The sequence below is a fragment of the Ostrinia nubilalis genome, chromosome 14 (genome assembly GCF_963855985.1).
Source record: "Ostrinia nubilalis chromosome 14, ilOstNubi1.1, whole genome shotgun sequence".
In the NCBI taxonomy this organism is placed as follows: Eukaryota; Metazoa; Arthropoda; class Insecta; order Lepidoptera; family Crambidae; genus Ostrinia; species Ostrinia nubilalis.
In genome coordinates, this window is record NC_087101.1 from 744,774 (window position 1) to 769,731 (window position 24,958).

Here is a 24,958-nt window from a genome sequence, read left to right on the forward strand (position 1 = left end):
GATATTCGCTGCCGCTGTGGGTAGAGGTACATACCGCGCGGGTTTCGCTCAGATATTTATAGTCTATCCAATATAGCTTGATTAGAATGACGGCTGTCAAACGAATGTGACTAGTGATGGGTATGTTTCGTACGGTTCACATAGATGTATCGATAAGTTTTCGAAAAAATGATATAAAAAAATGCACCCAATTTTTCTTCATATCTTTATTCATAAAAATGACAATTAATATTTAAATTTAAAGACAGTAAAAGGATGATGGGCACAAATGTATGGAAAGTGGTACCCGCTCCAATAGCCATAACCAATATATATTTTAAAAGGCATTTAGATGTAGGAAAATGTCTGCTATGGGGCCAGTTCTAATTCACGTTTTGAAAGCAGTAATTCCACTAAGTAAATGAAAGTATAACACAATCATCCATGTATACGAGTATGCACTATCACTACAATCTATTAATAATCGTAACCAAAAAATCATTGAAAAGAAAAGGATTATACCTATGATGAACTAAGCAAGCTATTAGCCCTTTATTCGCTTTCATCATCATCATCATGATCATTTTAGCCATAGGACGTCCATTTGAACATAGGCCTCCCCCAATGATTTCCACAATGGCGGGTTGGTGGCGGCCTGCATCCAGCGCCTTCCCGCTACCTTTATGAGGTCGTCGGTACATCTTATGGGTGGACTTATTGGGTCTTGTGGGTTTATTCACTTTAGCAACCCATAATAAAACTCTTAAGAAGTAATAAAACTTTAACCCCTTCATTAATCAAAGTTACACCCTAATTAACTCTGGCTTAAATTGTCATTTGGTATGGAAATGTCATTTTAAACCTTGTTTCTTCTTAGGTGTAACTTTTTATTAATAAGGGGTAAAAGTTCTTTAAATAAAAATATTTATTTCACAATTATCCCTATCAATATAATTGTTATAGAGTTAAGAAATGATGCTGGAGCATTAAACCCTTCATGCCTCGCATAACCTAAGTACCATACGATGGACACGTTGATACTTTGGTTACACAAAAAGTATGTTTATCTTCAAACGCAACCAGATCTGAGGCTGGTGGCCATAGTAAATGTTGTTCGTCTTGGTAAGACCTTTCAAATGACACTACAAACATAACTATTGGAGCCGGGTACCATTCTGCAAAAAAGTATGTTTATCTTCGAACACAATCATATCTGGGGCTGGTGGTCATAGTAAAAGTTGTTCATCTTGGTAAGACCTTTCAAACGGTACTAGACACATATCTATTGGAGCCGGGTACCATTTTGCCCATTGTCCTTTAAAATTCATGTCAAGGGTGTACTACAACCTAAGTCGTAGTCATTATCATCAGTGTTCTTCAGTGGTTTTTTCCTCTCGCTAGAGGGCGGTGGGCATCTCTTCTAGAGCAACGGTGCTATGAATACCCAAAAAATTACCGGTGATTGATTTCCGATGTTTGATTATTTAAGAATGAAATGTTTTTTGGTTTTTAATAGTGAACATTTAGAAAAACGTATAACTTGACTTAAATAATGTAAAAAAATTTGTTAGAAAAAAATTTGTTAAATATGTATAAAAAATAGTTTTAATTTAATATGACATTTGTCGATATGTCCCAACACTAACATTTTTGTAACTCGAGATAACCTTGTAGAGACGTCGTTAATACTCTAGCTTGATTTTTATAATTTCGAATTACTACTTATTGGTGTAATTTAACGCTGCATTTACACGAAATTATCATTTTTATTGGAAGCACTGTCGTCGAAAATATTGTTTGTAGGTCAGACGTGAATTATTTCTTGTCCGCCAATATTTAGCTCTCATTGATCGCTACTACAAAGTTATGTCGTTACTTTTGATGGCAGCTGTCATTCTAATCAAGCTATATTGGATAGACTATAGTATCAAGTACCGCGGCTAAAGCGTTTTCTCTGCCGCAGACGGTAGCGAATACCGCTTAGGTCTGAACAGTATTATTACCGCATACCCACTGGGTTTTCTCTGCCGCAGACGGTAGCGAATACCGCTTAGGTCTGAACAGTATTATTACCGCATACCCACTGGGTTTTCTCTGCCGCAGACGGTAGCGAATACCGCTTAGGTCTGAATAGGCCTTAAGGCCCAGTTTCCACCAAGGCAGAGCGGAGCGGAGAAATGTTTTGAATTACCAGTTAGATATCATTCATTATCTATCTATATTTATAAAAAGTCACTGATTGACTCACTCACTCATCACGAAATTTTAGAAACTAAAACTGCCAGGAGTCTCAAATTTTGCATGGGGGCTCCTTTTAAAACGTAGGTGCTCACGCGTATGAAGTCGCGAGCGGCCGCTAGTTGGAGAATAAAACCTGATCGGTTATTCATAACACATCTCCGCTTCGCCTTGGCGGAAACCGGGTATTATTGTTTCGCGTAATATGGTGCCTCCGCACCGCCTTAGTGGAAACCGGGCATTATTGTTTCGCGTAATATGGTGCCTCCGCTCCGCCTTAGTGGAAACCGGGCTTTATTGTGACGCGTAATACCACAGAATAATAATAAGTACTACGTACAGAAGTTTTACTTCGCGAAGGTATTTAAAAAAATTATGCTCAATGTCATTAACAATATGGTGTAATTTAGCCTGTCTCAAGAGTCAAGCACCATTTTGTTGACAAACGTCAGTGATCGGCACTGCGCCGAAGCTATAGGGCTGACTTCGGTAAAATGATGTGACGTGAGGTGCCAAACTGCGGAAAATGGCGGAGGAAATACATGATTTAGCATGAATTATCATGAATAATATTAACTACTCATTTACCTCTCAGTGTCTTGAGGCAACTTAAAAAAGTACATTCTGTGTTTTTATTATTATTTAGGCAGTTAAATACTGCACAGTATTTAGTACACCATTTTCTTTATTTTCGTCCATCATACACAAGAATACGCGAGCGTGAGTCAATGTTCGCTCGTATGTGAGGCCTTGTCGAATAGTATCCTGTAGGTGGGCCATCGTGCGTGTTTTGTTTTCGATGTAAACTCGCGGAGATGAACAGGCCTGGTAATACCTCGAAGTCCTCCTCGTCGGAGGAGTCGCTGTCCTCCTCGTCGGCCTCCTTGAGCCAGTCCAGGAAGGGCTGCGCGCGGCGCCGCACGTCGGCCAGCGTGTCCTTGCTGGCGTACTTGCGCGACGGCTTGGCCGCCCACTCCAGCACCGCCTTCTCTTCCACGATGTCGTAGTCGTACAGCAGCTGGAATGGCAAATGTGCGGGTGAATAGCGCCGTTAAATAGTTTTTAGTGGGTTGACGTCGGCACTGCGACGTCTGAGTATTATCGCTCCATAAATGTAAATATAAATCTGAGGAGCCTCCACTAAAAATCTGTATCGAAAAAAGTAAGAATAGAGCAATTTGGGGCGCATGAGTGTGATGTTACCATAAGTGCGGCTAGAGGCAGGCGACAATAAACACAGCAGCAACAGCACATTGTACCTATGTGCAGAAGTTTAAATAAATAAACGGGCGCACCTGCGGCGAGTGCCCACGTAAGACCCGGTTTCCACCAAGGCAGAACCAAACAGAGAATGAAATCTATACTATTCAAAACACATCTCTCTTTTTCGCTTGATCTATTTTTACCGAAGTGGAGCGGAGTGGAGACGTGGAAATAATTTAATTTAAACTGATAAACACATCTCCTCTCGTCTGCGCTACGCTCCGCCTTGTTGGAAACCGGGTCTAAGTTTTATCGTAGGCCTTAAATGGTATGCTCGTGCATCATGGTGTTTAAAAACGCGCAGGCAACGGACAAAGCCAGGAAGCCGAGATGCCACCTAGCTCCGTTCCGACAGTTCGCAACTTCACATAGTCTCGTACCTTGAGCACGGCGGGCACCTTGGGCAGTAGTGTCGGATGGTGGTCGCACAGCGCCGTGAGCGCGTGCAGTGCGGCGCGCTGTGCGCGAGTGTCGGCGCGCGTGAAGCGCATAGAGTCGACCTATAGCTAAAGCCTGGTCCGTGAGCACGTAGAATCCCGTCCAATGACCCCAAGCCACCCATCCTTATCGCTCGCGCGTAATTATATTGCTGTCGCGACTGTGCGACGCGCGCCCGCAGTGAGTGTGCGAGCGCGACAGCAACATAATTACGCGCGAGCGACAAGGATGGGCAGCTCGGGGTCATTGGACAGGATTCTACGTGCTCACGGACCAGGCTTTAGCTCCACTTGTATAGAACCTCCACTGTGCATCACTCGTACCTTGAGCACGGCGGGCACCTTGGGCAGCAGTGTCGGATGGTGGTCGCACAGCGCCGTGAGCGCGTGCAGTGCGGCGCGCTGTGCGCGGGTGTCGGCGCGCGTGAAGCGCATAGAGTCGACCTATAGCTAGCTCCACTTGTATAGAACCTCCACTCTGCGTTACTCCGTCGTACCTTGAGCACGGCGGGCACCTTGGGCAGCAGTGTCGGATGGTGGTCGCACAGCGCCGTGAGCGCGTGCAGTGCGGCGCGCTGTGCGCGGGTGTCGGCGCGCGTGAAGCGCATAGAGTCGACCTATAGCTAGCTCCACTTGTATAGAACCTCCACTCTGCGTTACTCCGTCGTACCTTGAGCACGGCGGGCACCTTGGGCAGCAGTGTCGGATGGTGGTCGCACAGCGCCGTGAGCGCGTGCAGTGCGGCGCGCTGTGCGCGGGTGTCGGCGCGCGTGAAGCGCATAGAGTCGACCTATAGCTAGCTCCACTTGTATAGAACCTCCACTCTGCGTTACTCCGTCGTACCTTGAGCACGGCGGGCACCTTGGGCAGCAGTGTCGGATGGTGGTCGCACAGCGCCGTGAGCGCGTGCAGTGCGGCGCGCTGTGCGCGGGTGTCGGCGCGCGTGAAGCGCATAGAGTCGACCTATAGCTAGCTCCACTTGTATAGAACCTCCACTCTGCGTTACTCCGTCGTACCTTGAGCACGGCGGGCACCTTGGGCAGTAGTGTCGGATGGTGGTCGCACAGCGCCGTGAGCGCGTGCAGTGCGGCGCGCTGTGCGCGGGTGTCGGCGCGCGTGAAGCGCATAGAGTCGACCTATAGCTAGCTCCACTTGTATAGAACCTCCACTCTGCGTTACTCCGTCGTACCTTGAGCACGGCGGGCACCTTGGGCAGCAGTGTCGGATGGTGGTCGCACAGCGCCGTGAGCGCGTGCAGTGCGGCGCGCTGTGCGCGGGTGTCGGCGCGCGTGAAGCGCATAGAGTCGACCTATAGCTAGCTCCACTTGTATAGAACCTCCACTCTGCGTTACTCCGTCGTACCTTGAGCACGGCGGGCACCTTGGGCAGTAGTGTCGGATGGTGGTCGCACAGCGCCGTGAGCGCGTGCAGTGCGGCGCGCTGTGCGCGGGTGTCGGCGCGCGTGAAGCGCATAGAGTCGACCTATAGCTAGCTCCACTTGTATAGAACCTCCACTCTGCGTTACTCCGTCGTACCTTGAGCACGGCGGGCACCTTGGGCAGCAGTGTCGGATGGTGGTCGCACAGCGCCGTGAGCGCGTGCAGTGCGGCGCGCTGTGCGCGGGTGTCGGCGCGCGTGAAGCGCATAGAGTCGACCTATAGCTAGCTCCACTTGTATAGAACCTCCACTCTGCGTTACTCCGTCGTACCTTGAGCACGGCGGGCACCTTGGGCAGTAGTGTCGGATGGTGGTCGCACAGCGCCGTGAGCGCGTGCAGTGCGGCGCGCTGTGCGCGGGTGTCGGCGCGCGTGAAGCGCAGCAGGAGCGCGCGATGCTTCTTCAGGTCCGTGGCGATGGAGTTGGGCCGCACCAGGATCTCGAAGATCACCAGCGGCGCCTTGGACTTCACCTCCAAGCTGTGGATCGATAAACAGTTTTAGATGAAATGCAAGTCAACTTTTTCTTTTTGTCTAACTAGATGAACGTAATTACAGATAGTACCATAATGAGGGCTATCGTTTTTCTACTTAACGGCTGGCACCATTGGCATTGATATGAGCCTGTCCTACAGTGGCGTCATCCTGGTAAGGTGAGTGCAAATGCGATAGTCCTCCTACCGCTTCAGCACTTACCGGTTGGCCACTGTCTTTGCCACTAGCAAATGACAGCCTTCTTACTCTACTTACTCTAGTAACGCCGATTGGGGAGCGTCCACGAGTGCGTTAAATAAAAGCAGATCTATTTATATGCCACTCCTTTTCACCCGACTGCCAAAGAAGGGCTACGTGTACTATTGACATGGCACTGACCGCTCGGCTTCGGAAAGCTCATTCGCTTCGCACGCGCACTCTAGGCGTCCATCACTATCAGCGTCTACGCACGCGTTAAAAGCTCTCCGTATACTATAGTCTGGTCCGGGAGCACGTAGAATCCCGTCTAATGACCCCAAGCTGCCCATCCTTGTCGCTCGCACGTAATTATGTTGCTGTCGCGCTCGCACACTCACTGCGGGCGCGCGTCGCACAGTCGCGACAGCAATATAATTACGCGCGAGCGATAAGGATGGGTAGCTCGGGGTCATTGGACGGGATTCTACGTGCTCACGGACCAGGCTTTAGCAAGTGACAGTGACCTTACTTCATAGTGGCGCCAACTGCTGAACACTAAAACAACAGCCGTCATTATGTTCGTCTAGGTCCTAGGTAGACAAAAAGGAAAAGGTGACTGGTGACAGAGACCGGGCTTTAGTGATGTTGCTCTGCCTACTTTTGCTTCGTGAAGCTCGTTCGCTGCGTACGAGCAATTTTGACGTCGTCTGCGTCTACGCAAGCGTTATACAAAGTCAGTCTCTGGGTCTAGTGGCGTGGTAGTGTACTGATACTGACCGCTCGGCCTCGTGCAGCACGTTCGCTTTGCACGCGCACTCTAGTCGTCCACGCACGCGTTAAAAAGCCGCTCTCCGTATACATTGCTGTCGCGACTGTGCGACGCGCGCCCGCAGTGAGTGTGCGAGCACGACAGCAACATAATTACGTGCGAGCGACAAGGATGGGCAGCTTGGGGTCATTGGACGGGATTCTACGTGCTCACGGAGCAGGCTTTAGCCCTCGGCTACTGACCGCTCGGCCTCGTGCAGCACGTCGCCGGCGGCGCGCGGCCCGTCGAGGTCGGCGGCGGCGGCGCGCGCCTTGAGGAAGGCGTAGAACAGGTCCATGCGTTGCTTCTCGTTCTTCTCGCTGTCCTCCGACACCGTCATGCTCTTGGCGCCCTCCGTCAGGTCTGCAAAAAAAAATTATTGATGTGTCAAAAAACGGAGACGATACAACGTATACCGCTCTCGTTACCGCTCAGCTTCAGTAATACCGGATCAGAGCTCCGCTCCGTTTTAGTGATAAGCTCGAAAAATTCCGAAACTAGCCGTATGTTTATGGCAGAGTGGAGTAGGACCACCCAGCCCATTCTCTCGTAGATGCGATGTCGTAAAACGCGTCTAAGGAAGAAATATGCAAACCCATCCCCAATTCATCTGGCAAACCTTCATTTACCTCTAATAAATAAGAGAGCCGTCCCTCTACAATGAAGACTTTTTTATGCGTAACAAAGCAGGTATTTGACCGCAATCGCACTTGGTGATAAGTTAAATGCAGTCTAGGATAGTACGTATCTGCCTTGTAAGACTGATTTTAGTGTCACGCGAATCCGCTCCACACAGCCGATCTGTATAAACTTCTAGGGAGCGTTTTAGAGTAATGCGTTCCACAGTAACCGCTCGCTCCCTAGAAGTTCATACAGATTGGCGGTCGCTGATCCACACTGACGGCCCGCGTGACAGTAAAACCAGCCTAAGTGTCTATTGTATGCTAAGTAAAGCGCTGGTTACCTTGCATGCGCGCTCGCACGGCGGCCTCGCTGACGTCGACGGTCCAGTTGTCGTCGTCGTCGTCGGCCGCCGCCGCCTTCTTGCTGCGGTGCGGCGCCGGCGCCGGCGCCGCGCCCGTCTCGCCCTCCTGCTCAAAATAACATAAATACATAAGTTTACGTTCTGGGGGCGTAGGAGTTTACGTCACACGCATTCGATATCGACTGCGTTAAAAAAATATATAAAGATTTAAGTTCTTGAAAGTTTCCGCTGGGGCAGTGTACAATAAGGCTGAGTTGCACCATCTAACTTTGACGATAACCGGTGTTTTTTGTATGGAGTTTGATAGATTTTTGACGTTTGTCAAAATTAAAGTAAGATGGTGCAACCCAGCCTAAAGCCTTGATCACACGTACCGAGTAAACGAGCGAGACAGTAAAATGTTTACTCGGTCGAGACAGTTGGATGAGCGAGTCACATACTCAAGCGCTCGGTGTTCAATGTTTATACACTCGTGAGTACTCGGCCGAGAGCACTGTCTCGCCCGTTTGGTCGGTACGTGTGATCAAGACTTAAGTCATACATTTAATGTCACTTTTTTACGCAATCGATATCGAATGCGTATGAAAAAAACTAACACTACGCCCCTTGTAGAGGGTGCATCGCCCTAATGTTATAACTATTTCCATTCGTCACTCTTAGTAGAAAACTCAGATGAGCGATAAAGCTAGATAGATATAAGCGAAACTTATTGACACGTCACTACAAACTATTTGTAAAGCCTGGTCCGTGAGCACGCAAGCGATAAGGATGGGTAGCTTGGGGTCATTGGACAAAATTCTACGTGCTCACGGACCAGGCTTTAGGCATCACTCAACAGATGGCGCTGATACAAGCTTACTATACTACATCCTATACATAAGTTAATAAGACACTCGCTTGGAGGAAAGCAATTCTATCTTAACTTTCTTTAGTGGCAAATCTCACATTCCCACATTTAAAAAAAAAAACTTTACCATGATAAATGGTAATCTTAACATCAGAGAAGCACATAGGCTTAAATTAGTATGCATAAAACCACACAGTCTTTAGTTATGCTTCAACCACACCAACGCGTGCAGATCGCCATCGCCGGCGCGATAAGTCTTTATAAATAGTCTTTATTTTCTCATCACAAACATTACAATGACGCAAGTTATTAAGCACAAGTTGTTTGTGTGAGACTGATGCCTGTGATAGGTATTTGCATAACAGCGCGATCATAGGGAAATGACAGATCGCGTGAACTGTCATGGGTCTCGCGACCTGTCATTGGCCTTTGATCGCGACGGCAATGGCGATCTGCACGCGTTGGTGTGGTTGAAGCGTTAGTGATAAAGCCACGTTTTCACTAGGGGACATGTCGCGGAGATAAGTCGTCCGACATTCACGTAGTTTGTCTCTGCAACTTTGTCCCTCGACATGACTTGTTCACACTAGCCAGTAGTGAACAGTATGTCGCCCGAGGAGCGACACAAAGCGACACGCGTCCTCACTACTCAAAGGCTGTCGGGCGACTGTCGAGGGACACAAAGATGTCGCAAGGGACGTCGGGCGACATCGCGCGGGACACGTGAATTTCGTGTCGGGCGACAGAGTCGCGGGACAAATCTCTCTTAGTGAAAACGCGGCTTTAAGTCTAGGTTTGTGTACTGACGTTGGCGGGCTCCTGGCCCTCCTCGTGGTTGCCGTTGGCGCCGGCGCCGGGGCCCGAGCGCTTGGAGCGCTTGCCGCGGTTGCCCTCCGTCAGCGATGAACCCTGCGGGAGAAAAACTACTTTAGTGCTCTGCTTTTAAATTGAGATATTGATTGTAGCACTTTCTGATAATCGCCTAGTCGTGCCCTAGTAGGAACGGATTATCTTTCGGAACAAATTACGAAACGAAAGTAAGGTCCTGTGACTAGCTAGTGGCTTAAGACAATAGCAGCCACTAGTGAGCGCTGAAGCGGTAGAAAGAATACGCATTTGCACTCGCTAGATTGGTGCCACTGTAGAGTAAAATCCAATCACACTGGTTTGACAGTAGCTAAGACAGTGGCGTCATCTAGTCTTGAAGCAATAGAAAGACTATCTTAATTGCACACCAGATTAGCACAACCGAAGCCTAAGGTTCTATCACTCGCCAGTGGCGAGCGTGTGTGAGCGCAAATCGTATTTTTCATTCACAGTCGTGCCACAACTATAGCACTGAATGGGGATGTGGAAACTAAATTCAAAAGTCAAAATAAGGTCAATGGAGATAAGTGAAATAGCCTGTTGCCGCTATCTCACCTGCACAGCAGGGTCGTTGGCGGGTGGGTTCTTGAGGATGAAGGTGTTGAGCTTGTGGTTGAAGTCGAGCTGGCCGTGGTAGCCAACTAAATTCAAAAGTCAAAATAAGGTCAATGGAGATAAGTGAAATAGCCTGTTGCCGCTATCTCACCTGCACAGCAGGGTCGTTGGCGGGTGGGTTCTTGAGGATGAAGGTGTTGAGCTTGTGGTTGAAGTCGAGCTGGCCGTGGTAGCCAACTAAATTCAAAAGTCAAAATAAGGTCAATGGAGATAAGTGAAATAGCCTGTTGCCGCTATCTCACCTGCACAGCGGGGTCGTTGGCGGGCGGGTTCTTGAGGATGAAGGTGTTGAGCTTGTGGTTGAAGTCGAGCTGGCCGTGGTAGCCAACTAAATTCAAAAGTCAAAATAAGGTCAATGGAGATAAGTGAAATAGCCTGTTGCCGCTATCTCACCTGCACAGCGGGGTCGTTGGCGGGCGGGTTCTTGAGGATGAAGGTGTTGAGCTTGTGGTTGAAGTCGAGCTGGCCGTGGTAGCCAACTAAATTCAAAAGTCAAAATAAGGTCAATGGAGATAAGTGAAATAGCCTGTTGCCGCTATCTCACCTGCACAGCGGGGTCGTTGGCGGGCGGGTTCTTGAGGATGAAGGTGTTGAGCTTGTGGTTGAAGTCGAGCTGGCCGTGGTAGCCGCACGCCTTGCAGCCCTGCGAAATGGTGTTGCGCTTCGTCGACACGATCAGCTCCGTCTCAGGGTTGTCGCACTCGGGGCACAGCACGAACTTGCGGATGAATCTGCAACGTCACACGTTGTCGTTACAGCAGGCCTGTTCATCTCCGCGAGTTTACATCGACCACAAAACACGCACGATGCCCCACCTACAGGATACTATTCGACAAGGCCTCACATACGAGCGAACATTGACTCACGCACGCGTATTCTTGTGTGTGATGGAAGAAAATAAAGAAAATGGTGTACTAAATACTGTGCAGTATTTAACTGCCTGAATAATAATAAAAACACAGAATGTACTTTTTTAAGTTGCCTCAAGACACTGAGAGGTAAATAAGTGGTTAATATTATTCATGAAATTCATGCTAAATCATGTATTTCCTCCGCTATTTTCCGCAGTTTGGCACCTCACGTCACATCATTTTACCGAAGTCAGCCCTATAGCTTCGGTGCAGTGCCGATCACTGACGTTTGTCAACAAAATCTTGATTCTTGAGACAAGCTAAATTACACCATATTGTTAATGACATTGAGCATACATTTTTTTAAATACCTTCGCGAAGTAAAACTTCTGTACGTAGTACCAGGCCTGTTCATCTCCGCGAGTTTACATCGAAAACAAAACACGCACGATGGCCCACCTACAGGACACTATTCGACAAGGCCTCACATACGAGCGAACATTGACTCACGCACGCGTATTCTTGTGTATGATGGAAGAAAATAAAGAAAATGGTGTACTAAATACTGTGCAGTATTTAACTGCCTAAATAATAATAAAAACACAGAATGTACTTTTTTAAGTTGCCTCAAGACACTGAGAGGTAAATAAGTAGTTAATATTATTCATAATAATCATGCTATAGCCTGACCAGGAACATAAAAACCCTCGCCATGTTGCGGAAAACTAATGGTACTAATTTCTTTTAATGGCAACAGTAACTGAAAACTTCATTGTCATGTCACCTTGCATGTCAGTCTATTGCTGTCAAAGTGTAAACAAACTTTATTTTAAATGTGCGCAATTGATTTTGTGAATTAAATTGCTAAAATCTTTTCATAGCCGTGAAAGAAAAGTGGTTCACAATGAGTTAAAGTATTTGTCGAAGAGAAATACTAAGGGTTCGGACAATATTTTCATTGAATATTTTTTCCGACAAGGGTGTCAAATTGACTGACATGTTTATCGTATAGTACAGTCCACTATGAAAATTAGCTGTGGTTTGTTCAACTACCTATTTTAAAGTTTTTTGTCACTTTCTAAGTGTTGAATTTTATGGAATTGGGAAAGAAGTACCGAGTTTAAAGCGTTCATGAGCAGACATTGCAGTTGAATATTCAAGTTCTGAATTTGATTATTGATGAATAATAAAATAAATCCTACTAGCTCGATTGATGGTTTCATTTAATTTATTTAAACCAGGTTACCTATAATAATATTTTTTCGTTAATTCATGAAAATATCAAATTAGCCCGTAATCCTGAATCCTGATACATAAAGTTAGCCTATTAATGAGGATCATTTCGATTTTTAGCTGTGAATGCAGATTTATAGGTCTAAGAAATCCTTAATATATACAGTCCAAAAATTTTTGTTCTACGACAAAAATTGACAAAGTTATGGCCAAATTACTAAAAAAGTTCACTGACCGCCCGGCGCGGGACCAATGACGTCATTATATCCGATCCGAACGCTGCCGGCGTACTGCGTGGATAGAAAATATTTTTTTCTAGCCATACTATCAGTTTTAGAGAAAAACTTGTTATGACATTTATTCATCAGAATAAAGTAAGCTATCGATAGGTTTTTTTTTTTTAAATAGAAATTGTGAAAAATATCGCAAAAAATCCATACGCTCATACGATTCAATGGAACGCGGAGACGCGATTAGGGTCTCCGCGGTGGTATATTTGGCGATTTATGCAAATAAAGTGTTCATAAGTGTTGTTGAGTCATATCTTCGTCCAAGTAAAGTATAAAAATGTATAAGTATTAACTTCTAACAATAAGTATAGCTGAGGCAGATACACTCTGCCTAGGCTACAAGACATTGCTATGAAGATCATTTCGATGTACACGCAATACACCTACCTGTTATTTAGTTTTTCTGAGTTAAACCTACCTATCTATTCGCCGTTCCCATGGGCGGGCCAGAAGTCGGGTGTGATTTACCCCCCCCCCCCCCTCAGGCCAGAAACCGGGTAGCTATGACTTGACCCCTCCCCCTCCCCCCAGGCCAGAAGCTGGGTAAGGCTTGCCCCTCCCCCTAGGCCAAAAGCTGGGTATGACTTACCCCCCCCCCCCCCTAGGCCAGAACCAGAAACTGGTTATGACTTGACCCCCCCCCCCCCCTCTTCCCGCAGGCCAGAAGCTGGGTAAGGCTAGCCCCTCCCCCCAGTCCATAAGCCCCATAAGCATAAGCTAGGCCCCTCGGCCAGAAGCTGGGTATGACTAACCCCCCCCCCAGGCCAGAAACTGGGTATGACTTGCCTCTCCCCCTCTCTTACCAAGGCAAGAAGCTGGGTAAGGCTTGCCCCTCCCCCCAGGCTTTAAGCTGGGTATGACTTATCCCCCCCCCCCTCTAGGCCAGAAACTGGGTATTGGCACTCATATTATGTATTATTATGTTCAATACAAACAATCATAAAGTTACACTCACCCCAACCGCGTCTCCACATTCCATCGAATCCTATAAAAATGTGGTTTTTGGACATAGCGATACTTATTTTTCACAATTTTTATTTTTAAAAATTACTGGTCCATAGGTTACTTTATTTTGATGAATAAATGTTATTAAAAGTTTTTTTCTAAAACTGATAGTTTAGCTGGAAAAAAATATTTTCTATCCACGCAGTATGCCGGCTGCGCTCGATTCGGATATAGTGACGTCACGCGGCCCTGCGTACGTTGACTTTTAGCGGCAAAAACGGCCTATGTTTATTACTTAATATCTTCGTAAGTAATGGTCCGATTTGGATAATTCAAAAAGATATATCTTTTTTATGTCTTAAAGATTAACGTAGATACTAGTTTTATTGCATTTTCTACAACAGTACCAATCGTATTGCAGAATCAGAAACGCGTCTGGACTGTAGACGTTAAAAGTTACCGTAATCGGGGCTCAGATCCTCATTTAACACAGGTACGACTGTACTCAGTGTTGCACTATCAAATGCAATTGACGCGCCTCTATGCCAGGGTTTTTATGTTCCTGGTCAGGCTATAAATCATGTATTTCCTCCGCCATTTTCCGCAGTTTGGCACCTCACGTCACATCATTTTACCGAAGTCAGCCCTATAGCTTCGGCGCAGTGCCGATCACTGACGTTTGTCAACAAAATGGTGCTTGACTCTTGAGACAGGCTAAATTACACCATATTGTTAATGACATTGAGCATACATTTTTTTAAATACCTTCGCGAAGTTAAACTTCTGTACGTAGTACTTATTAATATTCTGTGGTAGTACTTATTATTATTCTGTGGTTACAGTATCAAATTATTTGACATATCATAAGATGACCATTGACCATGTCAAGATCACTCTGTTTAAAGCGGGAAACCTGTGGACCACGTTATCGCAGAAATCTCTTAGCGACCTTCGGGTCCAATATGTAAACTGTTTACTGTAATAATTTAATATGTTGGACCAAATAAAATATTTTCTTTCTTTCTTTCTTTCTTTCAATATAACAACGGGTTCAGGGTGCTGTTGGGCTTGCCTCGCTTCTGCAGTGCTTCGGAAATGTTTGCTCAGTCGCATACTGGCGGCTTCTTTGCTGTCCTACGCAAGAAGACTGCCTCATTGCTCAGTAGGATACGGGCGAGCCCCAACAGTATCCTGAAGACAGTGGCGGAGAGGTACGATTCTCCCATTATCCGGCATTTCCTTCGGCTACTTCTTACCGAACGGGTTGGATAAGGAGTGGTATTTGTTATAATAAATAAATAATTAATTACTAACATAGTTGTATAAGGCACATTTACTAACCATGTGGATCATTGTTATCTTTAAATAAATAAATTGAATTGAATTGAATAAGCCAGATCTCCACTAGAGGCAGCCTCGGGTCGAACGGCATCAACCCGCGCCTGCTCAAATGGAGACGCTGCCTCAAGCTGAGGCACGACTCGCTGCGAGCCAAATACCGTCGTCGTGACCCGAGCCAGATTTTGTCGGTTCTTACGCGCGCTTAAAGGCACTTCAGTGTGACTTGTGTGTTCAGTGCAGACGGGATACGCACGTCTAGTGCCATCGCCCTTTTGGTTTAGTGGTGAACGATTGATAAGCACCATGCCTCCAACCTCTGTCTCTTGCCTCGTAGTATCTACTTGAGATGGACAGCAGCCTCAGTCTACCTCAAGAGGCTGCTTAAGGCTATACAATCAAGTTAAATTGTTCCTTATTAAAAATCGGATATGCAAAAAAGTAGCTTTCTCTGTAGGTGTAATTCTATAGTCTGGTCGCCGAGCATGTAGAATTTTGTTCAATGACCCCAAGCTACCCATCCTTATCGCTCGCGCATAATTATATTGGGGTCATTGGACAAAATTCTACGTGCTCGGAGACCGGGCTTTCACAGGAATTGATTTGATAAAGGTGAAATGCCAACTCACCCGTCAAGCAGGTCCTGCAGCTTGGCGGAGTCGTGGCTGCCGTTGACGATGAACCGTTCGTTCTTGAAGTCGAACTGCGTCTGCGCGCCCAGCTCGCAGCCGAAGTACTTCGTCGGGTCTGCAGGCATTTACAAAATCAGTTACTCGTATAAGAGAAAATGAAATACGTAATTGGTAAGAAGTAAAAGTTACTGGGTCAAATAAAAAGTTCTTATACTATCAGGTTGGAGCAAGAAACTAGAAATAATGTGAACCGGGGGTAAATTGGTGAAATTATTTAGCTTGGTGAATGGCAAAATAGTTAAATAGTTATCTAATGCCATCTACTGCTGGGAACTGCTACCACAACGACTGGTCCCTGTGTTGCCCGCATCCAGGTTCTTCCCACAACATTCACCGGATGTTGACCTAGTGGGAGGCCTGCCTAAGCTACACGTTTTGGATATCTACATCAATATTTATAAAGAGGAGTAGATTGCCTGTACTAAATAGGCTTGGAAAATACTGGACCGATTTCACCATTAAAATTCTGTAATATTTCGATACGGCAGTACGAAGTTCGTCGGGTCAGCTAGTAAACATCCATCCACGAAGACGCGCCCCACCATTCTTCCGCTAATGTTTGAGTGTTATCGGTACACGCTAAATTTATCCATGAGTGCACACGCACACTATAATAATGACTCTCGGATCAAACTCCCCGCACCTCGCGCTTCCCTCGACCAAAAATTGGTGGGGCGCGTCTTCGTGGATGGAACGATCTATAGTAAATAAAGGTATACTCACAAGTGGCGGGGCGGCCGAGCGCCTTGGCCACCTCGGGCATGTTGACGATGACGGTCTTGATGCCGTTGCCCTTGCCTTCCACCTTGGCGCAGATGCGCGGCATTTTGTAGCGGTAGAACGCGTCCGCCACATTGCGGTTCACGTTCACGGAACCCATGGCTGCGGCTTACTAATAACTAACTAATCTTAATGGGGACTGATGATTGTTGATTTGGCTTTTTCTTGACACTGATTCTGAAAGAGGAAAATACATTGGTTAGACGACGTCAATGTAGCCTATACTATAGGGACTTTAAATAAATAGTTCTTATGATTTCTGCAAGAAACGGCTCCAATTGCTGTAATAATAAGCTGAAAACATGTATTTAGCTACAAGATCTCGGCACTCGGCTACCATTTTTTGCTAGAAATGCTGTTCTATCACAAGCTACAAAAATAATAAATAAGAAAATTCAAATACTTTTAGCCGAACAGTATTACAAGCAGGAAGGGCTTAGACCTTTAGATCTACTAGGGAGATGATGAGCTAAAAGCAGATCTTGAATATGTTATGGAGTGCTGTCTTATCTCTTATTAGTAGAATGTTAGAAAAATCTAAAAAGAGAAATATGATGAAAGACAAACATGGTGACGTGTCTCGGCAACTACTTATGCATAAAACATTGTAGTAGTTTGATCATTGTCATCTTCCCACCTGCTGTGACAACAGAGAGTAATGGGTGTGGGGATATGGGGGTAGAGGTGTTTATGTGTTGGTAGCCAGCAGGTTGGAGACGCGGGGGCGCCTCCTCTTGCATTGCACAGGCTACCACCACCATCGGACGGGATTAGCCTCGTGGTCCCGGCTAATCCTGTCGGCCCCCCGTTAAGTGGGGGCGTGTTGGGTCCCGTATTGGGCGGGACGTCCGCGGAAGGCCCAAGGCGCCACTGTGCGGCAGACGGAACACCCCAGGTTTTTAGTGGGTTCGAGCCCCACATAACCTGCCGCCCCCGACGGCAAGCATGGACAGGCCATTTGGGTATGGCAAAAAAGATGGGATACGTCAGTCAAAGGACGTCATTTATATAAATTCTTCCCGAATGTACGCGAACGTCTAACTAGGCGATGGTTAGAAATCGACCATTGCTCGTCGCAGTTCCTCACGGGACATGGCAACTTTAAACATAAACTTCACGAATTCAAACTGGTTCCGTCTCCTTTTAGCGAGTGTTCCACTGATGATGTCAGTCACGAGCAGTCTGCCCATCATATCTTGTGGGAGTGTGATCTTTGGAAACATGAACGTGATATTATGCTTAATTCAATACAACACACATCTGTTTCCGCAATTTATTACACCGATCTTGTCGCGACAAGGAAAAATTTCCGTGCTTTTAAGCGATTTTGTGAGAAATATTATTGGCAGGTAGTTGCTAATTGCTCATAAGATAGGCCCCCTTAATTTAATTTATTGTCCGTGGTGCATAATCTTTTCTTAAAAGTTTTAAACCTTTGTTTGTCACCTGTCATCCGCTTTGCAATGGAGGGAGGTCGAACCTTAATTTCGAACTCCTACGTTCTTCTGATTAATTTCGTTGCGGGTCCAATGACAGTTTAACTTTCCCCCGGGACAAACTTGACCTTCATTGGTTGGGTTTTTGTGGCGGTCAAGCTGTAGATCCTGGCTACACAGGAGTTGCAGTGGTGGGAACGAGAGGTGGGAAATATTTTTTTTTTTGAGAGCAGAGAATAGTAGGTGTGAGATATGGGGCTAGGGGTGTGTGTGTGTGTGTGTGTGTATGTGTGTGTGTGTTTGTTTGTGTTTGTTTGTGTGTGTTTGTGTGTGTGTGTGTGTTTGTGTGTGTTTGTGTGTGTGTGTGTGTGTGTCACTGACCAGGCTGTCTAGCTCGCGGGGGTGAGGAGCGCGCGGCGGGCGCGGGGCGGCATGCGGGCGGGCCCGCGGGCGCGCCAGTCACGTCTGCCGCAGCGGCAGCAGCTTCCGGTGCCTGTTACTGCAAAATTTTGATGCTCTGCAACAGAACGGCGCTGCCTCAGTAGCGTTGACAAGCCAGTACCGTCCTGTTAGTTAGTCGCGCGTGTGCCGTCGGTCATTGTGCCGCGGTACTGATTTGTTCACGTGAGTATTTTTTCGAAAACCATTGAAAGAAATTAAACTATGTTCAAAGCTATGTATTAAAACTGAAAGCACCTTCTAATACTACTTCTAATAATACTGTTGATAATTTAACAAAGTAACCCTCTTATTGGAAACTACAATCGAGTTGCTACCCGGCGGCAATTTCTTTGCAAATAATAAGAAACGATTGAGCCACCCCAGTTCGGAATTTGGGCGAGTCCACCGCTTCATGCTATCGCCAAGTGTAAAGAACCACCGCCCGTTGGTTTGGGAGGTCACAACCCGATTCGTTTACAATAAAAGTCTGGTCGTAAGAGCTAAGATTAAGCTCTTTTTGTGTTCCAACCACTGAGGCCAGGTTTCCACCAAGGAGGAGCGAATAGGAAATGTGTCGGGCCGTCGAATTTGACAGCGACGCAGCGCAGAGACTAAAGTGGAAATAATGAAATCTGATTGGTTACTCAATTCTTTTCTGCTCCGCTCCGCTTTGATGGAAACCGGGCCTAATCCCAACTAAGCCTTGGTACCTTGGTGACGATTCCTGAGCAGCTATAAGGCATCTAGTGTCCCTATCGGCTGACCTGCGAACAGTATTGGTGGTTGTGTGCAGCGTCATGCACGCTCGACGGCAGCCGGCCGCTGTCCTCGATGCCACGCGCCGACCACTCTCCACGCACTGTACTGATGTCTCTGTAACAACAAAGGGTTCCCATTAGTGGCTTGTTCGACCTTCTTAATAGCTTCTTACTTCATCATTATTAGGTCATTTAGACTCCACTACAGGAGCAAATCGCAATCGCGCATACTGCAATACTTCGGACATGTCTCGAGGCGGGATGACAACTCCATAGAACGACTGGTCGTCCAGGGAAAAGTCGAAGGAACCCGATCGCGTGGCAGGTCACCAATGCGCTGGACCGACCAAGTGAAAGCAGCAGTGGGAGACGGCTTATGTGACTGCACCAGACAGTCTGCCAATAGAGAGAGATGGAGGGAGATCGTGCGGAGAGTTGTATCCGCCTCTACAACCGATGTGTACAACGCCTCAACGTGACCACGACCGCTCTGCCAAGAGCGTAACAAATAAGAAGAAGAAGACAGGAGCAAAACTCCAATTTACCAGAGTCAAATGAAGAATTTGGCCTACACTCCCCACGCTATACAATAGAAGAAACTTATTGTTTGCCTCAGTTGCACCACCTTAACTTTAATCATTACATTAACAGTGTTCTTTTATGGAGTTCAAGGAGTCAACCCAGCCTTAATGATGATTACGTCACTGCCTATTAAGACATGTGGAAGAATTTAGTCAACGTGTTTGGACATGGAAGATTCCCTGCTTAAAAGAAGCTACCTAAAGCTTTTTGCCGATGTTGTTTTGCATTCAAAATGAGTCTCAATTTTCCTCATGACGTTCTTTCAACATGTTGCTACATTTGTGACTTCACTGACCTTTCAACAAGTGGAAGTCCAAATAAATTCCAATTGGAATCGTGTTTGAGTTAGTTTGGACAAGTGCGCGGAGTGCAATAGACGATGTAATGTTGTCAATTATCTAGTTGACGCAGAGTAAACGAATAGAGCTGGCTCGACTCGGGCAGACGGACCGTAGACATTGCAGTCTGCTTACGATGTTTCATTGACATAATGTTAGTTAATAATGAAGTCTATTACGGTCATGTACAATTTATTCGGGCTTCAAATGTCTTTCCATGAACCTTTCCCATATACGTTCTGATATACCCTGTGTATTAAATACTGTGCGAAGTAGGTAGGTGCCAAGGTTGGCATACTTATGATTATCATCAACAAAGATAATCCCTTTTGTCTGGAAGGCATAATTTAATAGCCTAAATCATTAGTTTCTGCTAAGCAATGGTGTATGGCTTTAGTAGAATATTGAGAAATACCTAAAGTACGGCCAACGAGAAGCGATACCAAATGTAAACAAACCCAATGTCATGGTCATTTGGAATAGTAGGGGTGGGTTGCACCACCTATCTTTAACGGTAACTATGACGATAACCGGTGCTTTTTGTATGGAATTTGACAGATTTTTGACGTTTGTCAAAGTTAAAGTAAGATGGTGCAACCCAGCCTAAGGGTTTGACTTTGACATATTTTGGCGGGAGAACGAGACATTACGACAAATACACAAGATGGTAAGAGACAGAATAGATTGTCAGTTCGACAGTCGAATCGACCTTTTGTATCGCTGCTCGTTGGCCGTACTTTAGTACTCTTTCTGAACTATGATTTGAAATTATATGAACTCTCATTTATTAAAATAAGTTAGGTAACAATTGAAAACTTTATCAAACAATGTTAACTTGTAAGCACCTGAGCAAACGCACATTACCGCAGATATTCCAATACAAACAAACATACACGGCGTATGACGTATTTGCCATACACACAAATATCCGCGCAAAGCCAATAAGCGAGTACAAACGTTTGCAGAGCCGATTACTATTGCGAATTACTTTCAGATAAAAACGCGTGACGTCAGCGAACTAACTACTATAGTTTTCCTACGAAGTATTGAAAATATCCACCTTTGATTTCAGCAAAGTAATAGGAAAGTACTCCATTTTTTTCTTAGTAAGAAAACATTGCTAAGCTTCTTCGAGATTAGCCAAACAAATCGAATTCTTAGTAACAGACCAAGTATGTAGCTCGAATCTCCAAAGGATGTACGGACGCCTAACAAAGATATTTCATTTGAAAATGTATCAGCCATTATTATTACACATCCTCGAACTCCCTTGCCGACTGACCCTTTGTAATCCGGCGAATCCTCGTCAATACTATAATCCCGTGGTGTCATTCCGATATTTCCCACCGGTCCAAAGCCTACACACGCTCTATCATAATATCCGATATTATTGGCAAAATCGGAAAAAAATCGAAATAACCTTTTCTTGCGTGGTAGGTATGTAGTAAACAAAACAACTTACGAGCTATCTCCTTGCCATTTACGTGGTTTCGCGGAAGAGAGCATGTGGAGCATACGGCAGCGCTCGCTGTGTCCGCGGCCGAGTGCGTCAAGGACGCCCTCGCTATTGGCCAACGCACCATACGTCGTATACGAGCGAATGTTATGCAAACTAATAATGCCACTGTTAAAATTTATCGTCGCGTTACTTTGTCCATTGCAGATTCGGCTCTCGCGCTTAAGGTCGCTGTCGCTGGAATGCGGATAGCGTGCGTAATTGCGCTTAATTTTACATCAAAATGTTATCATGTTATTGATTAATTGCTTTTAAATTATGCGAGACCAAAATCTCCAAGCAATGATTACGTGTCACTAGCTAGAATGTCTAGCTTCACGCACGCTACATAAAAATGTAAAAATACCTTGAATTTGCAAAATTTTGATTTCTTTCCGAAGTTCTACCGGCTCGTCGCTACGCATATGATTTCACAAGGGTGTGCAAACAAACAGGAAGCGATGCAAGTGCAGCGCCGGTGCAGCGAGCGACGCAGCCGCAAGCAAAGTTCACGGCTGCAACCTGCAATCGCATCGCATCGGCCGCGCCGTGAAATGCGATTATATCCAATTTCCAAACTATCAAGCAATAACTGCATTTATTGCTTTTTACATTACTTTCGATGCAAGCTGTGAATGATTACAGATTTTCGTTTCTATTTAAACTTTTCTTGGATGTTAGAAACACATTATTACCTTCAGTTATTTGAAAGCCACAATCAAAAGACATGCAATATATTTATTTATATTAACGTGCTCTAGAATTATGTCCTGCATAGCAGTCATAGACACTCCAGTTAACAAAGTACGGGCTGAACAAATTGCACGACCCGGAGCCACAATCTCAAGTGTCCGCTATAAAGGCACAGCACAGGAACTATCAGTGAATCGTAGGATAAATTCGCCCCAGATGCTCAATTTATCATCTGACAAATAATATTTATCCTTTTGCATATAAATGATCTCAGTCGATAATTACTAAGTGCCGATGTCAAAATAAACCAGCTTAGATTTATTAATAGTGAATATCAGATAGAAATATTCGCACCAGTATAGAGGTAGAAATGTTTTAGCATACAAGGTAACACCCTCGTAAATCATGATGCCTATCAACGGAATTCGTTAAAGCCAGAAGTTATTTTGCACCGCTATAACGCGCCCTATTTTAAACTAGAAACGAACGTTTCAGGGTTCTTTGTCAAAATAAATGTACGCTAATGCTCGAATGCGGGAGAAAAGAAAACCGCAGTGCGGCACTCTCGCATGTACCACACACACACCACACCCTCTTACACAGATTGAATTTGAAGCCGACATTAATACGTCTAAATCCTCGTAATTAGGTACGATTACTTCGGAAAGTATCGGACTTTCCGAAAGCAAGCTCGAAACTCAGATGTGAAAACAAACTTCTGGCTATTCAACGATTGGCTGATTCCAAAAGTTTTCTCGACGACTTCTAATGAGAGTTGGAATTCCTTCCAAAACTCATCTTTGATGGGCTCTACGTTGTCAAACTTCGGAAATGACAAATCTGCTATTTTTACGTGGTGAAAAACATGGTGTCTCCATTAATCCTTACTCTTACAGTGTTTTCCATTTCTTCGAACATCAAATGTGGACTCTCAGATGAAGTTGAGAAATACGGGGATTCGGTTGTCATATTTTCAAAAATTGCAAATGACTATTGGGCCCGTTTTTTGGCCCCATTTGGAGATGTCCCACTGCGCCCCACTGCGCTGTGAGGGCCCAATTACGCGGCCGCAATGCGCCAGCACCCGCACCCACAGACCTTATGTCCGCTTCACTATTTTAGAGATACCAGCTTAAAACCACTGGCAGGCTGCACGTTTTCATTATTTGCAATTCCCGCAGTTCAGTTTAAAATACACATTTGAACATTAGAAAATGAAGAGATGTGTAAAGATAAATTATTATCTTTACACATGTACATGAGGACTGGACCCACTGAAATGATGACAATGATAATAATATTATATTACGTTGATAAATTTTGGCTTTGGATCAAAATAATGACAACAGGAAGGCCATATTTTATCTACACTATCGCATGACATCAGAATGAGTATTGTTAATTGAGAACATCGATCGCAGCTCTTCACATCGTCGCTCGTTTAAATCGGTGCTTTAATCCTTCTGTATTTATTAGTTCAACTATATAGCTAATTGATAAGTGTTAAAAATAATTCCGCAGCAGTGATTGCGAGCGGCGTACTTTCACCGCGTCTCGCGCTATCGGAATGCTAAAAACCCACTCACGACTCCTAGTCGCCAGAGATTTCTACGGCTCAATACAATTTGCACTCGAACCAAAGGCTACTGCAGTCTAGCTGGCTCATCCACCAACTTGCTGATAAGCCAATATACGGGCAGAAGTGCTTGAATAATGAATAAATTATGCTAATGTAGTGTGGTGCGGCGAAATTTGCAACCTTTTGACACCACTATCATTTTGAAAAACGGCAATACGCGCAGGGTTACTTCAATTGAGAACTGACATGTTTAGAGAATCTTCAGTTCCCAAAAACAAAATTGGCGTCTCGAATTTTAAACACAAACAGTAGGTGTACTACAGCGCTAATAGAACCATGAAATAATTCTAGAAATCGTGACAAGTTATGGGTTCTTTTGACTATTAAGTCCGAAAAGAAGAGATAAATAGATAATTATTGTAAATGGCAACCAAAAAGTAATAAATCGGACCCCGATCTTAATCTTGCGATTCGGCGCTACAATATTGAATATGTAATACAAACATGTGACGTCGCAAGGCTATTCTGCGAAGCGCTGAAACCATAACACCGTCGCGACAGGAAGTGTCGGCCGATGCAGCAATCCGAACCATTGAATGCGCGATGTTATTATTTACATGCGACGCTTCGGCAGACGATCGAGCGGCATCCATTCAGTCAGGCACATTATTGGTGCCGTCAGATAAGCGCGTTGATGAGCGGGATGTTGATGAGATCTACGTATATTCTGTGTAAAGGGATATGTTTTTCTTAGTCTTAGCTAGTCACTCTGTCTGCTATCTCTTCAATGACGAGAAAAATTGCTGTTAGTGTAGAAGTAGGTAAGCTTTTTAACTGAAACGTCACGTTTCGTTAAAACTGTTTCGATATGATTGGTATTAAGTGTCGGTAGTCCGACCTCGTAATGAAATCGAATCAAATCCCACTAAATAACACTTATCTAGTCCTCCTAGTTAGTAGAATGCTACGTCGCTGTGCCGTCTGCAGTCAATAGTCTCCAGATTCTCCAGATTTAGGAAGTCTTATACGGAACTGTGGCTCGAGTGGCTGGCTGTGTTCCCGAGTGACGACCACGGGCTGGAAGACGTTGCGTGGGCAGGCCTCTTACTAGGTGGACCAACGATCTGGTAAAGGTCGCGGGAAGAGCCTGGATGCGGGCAGCGCAGGACCTTTCATTGTGGAAAACCTTGGAGGACCTTTGTCCAGCAGTGGATGTCATTTGGCTGAAACGAACGAACGAACGATACGGAACTGTTAATTTTAATGTACCTATGCATTGTTGAACTCGCTTTAAAGCTTGCGCCACACCCACGTCCGGTATCGATGCGCATCGGACACGAAGCCGTAACGCGACACCGGC

At 45.4% G+C, this 24,958-nt stretch overlaps 1 protein-coding gene across 1 annotated transcript in view; it reads right to left on the reverse strand.

Annotated features, from left to right (window-relative positions):
* LOC135077957 (eukaryotic translation initiation factor 5) overlaps positions 1-24,958 on the reverse strand; it is a 47,567-nt gene that overhangs the window by 625 nt on the left and 21,984 nt on the right. Inside the window, exons 3-12 of the mRNA XM_063972497.1 lie at positions 18,864-19,026; positions 18,094-18,211; positions 16,220-16,453; positions 15,434-15,551; positions 10,692-10,878; positions 9,473-9,574; positions 7,798-7,927; positions 7,037-7,196; positions 5,626-5,833; positions 3,053-3,235 (exon numbers count right to left, since the gene is read on the reverse strand). Of these exons, the coding sequence (XP_063828567.1) occupies positions 3,053-3,235; positions 5,626-5,833; positions 7,037-7,196; positions 7,798-7,927; positions 9,473-9,574; positions 10,692-10,878; positions 15,434-15,551; positions 16,220-16,376 (1,245 nt within the window). The 5' untranslated portion in view covers positions 16,377-16,453; positions 18,094-18,211; positions 18,864-19,026. The remainder of the gene's footprint in view (positions 1-3,052; positions 3,236-5,625; positions 5,834-7,036; positions 7,197-7,797; positions 7,928-9,472; positions 9,575-10,691; positions 10,879-15,433; positions 15,552-16,219; positions 16,454-18,093; positions 18,212-18,863; positions 19,027-24,958) is intronic.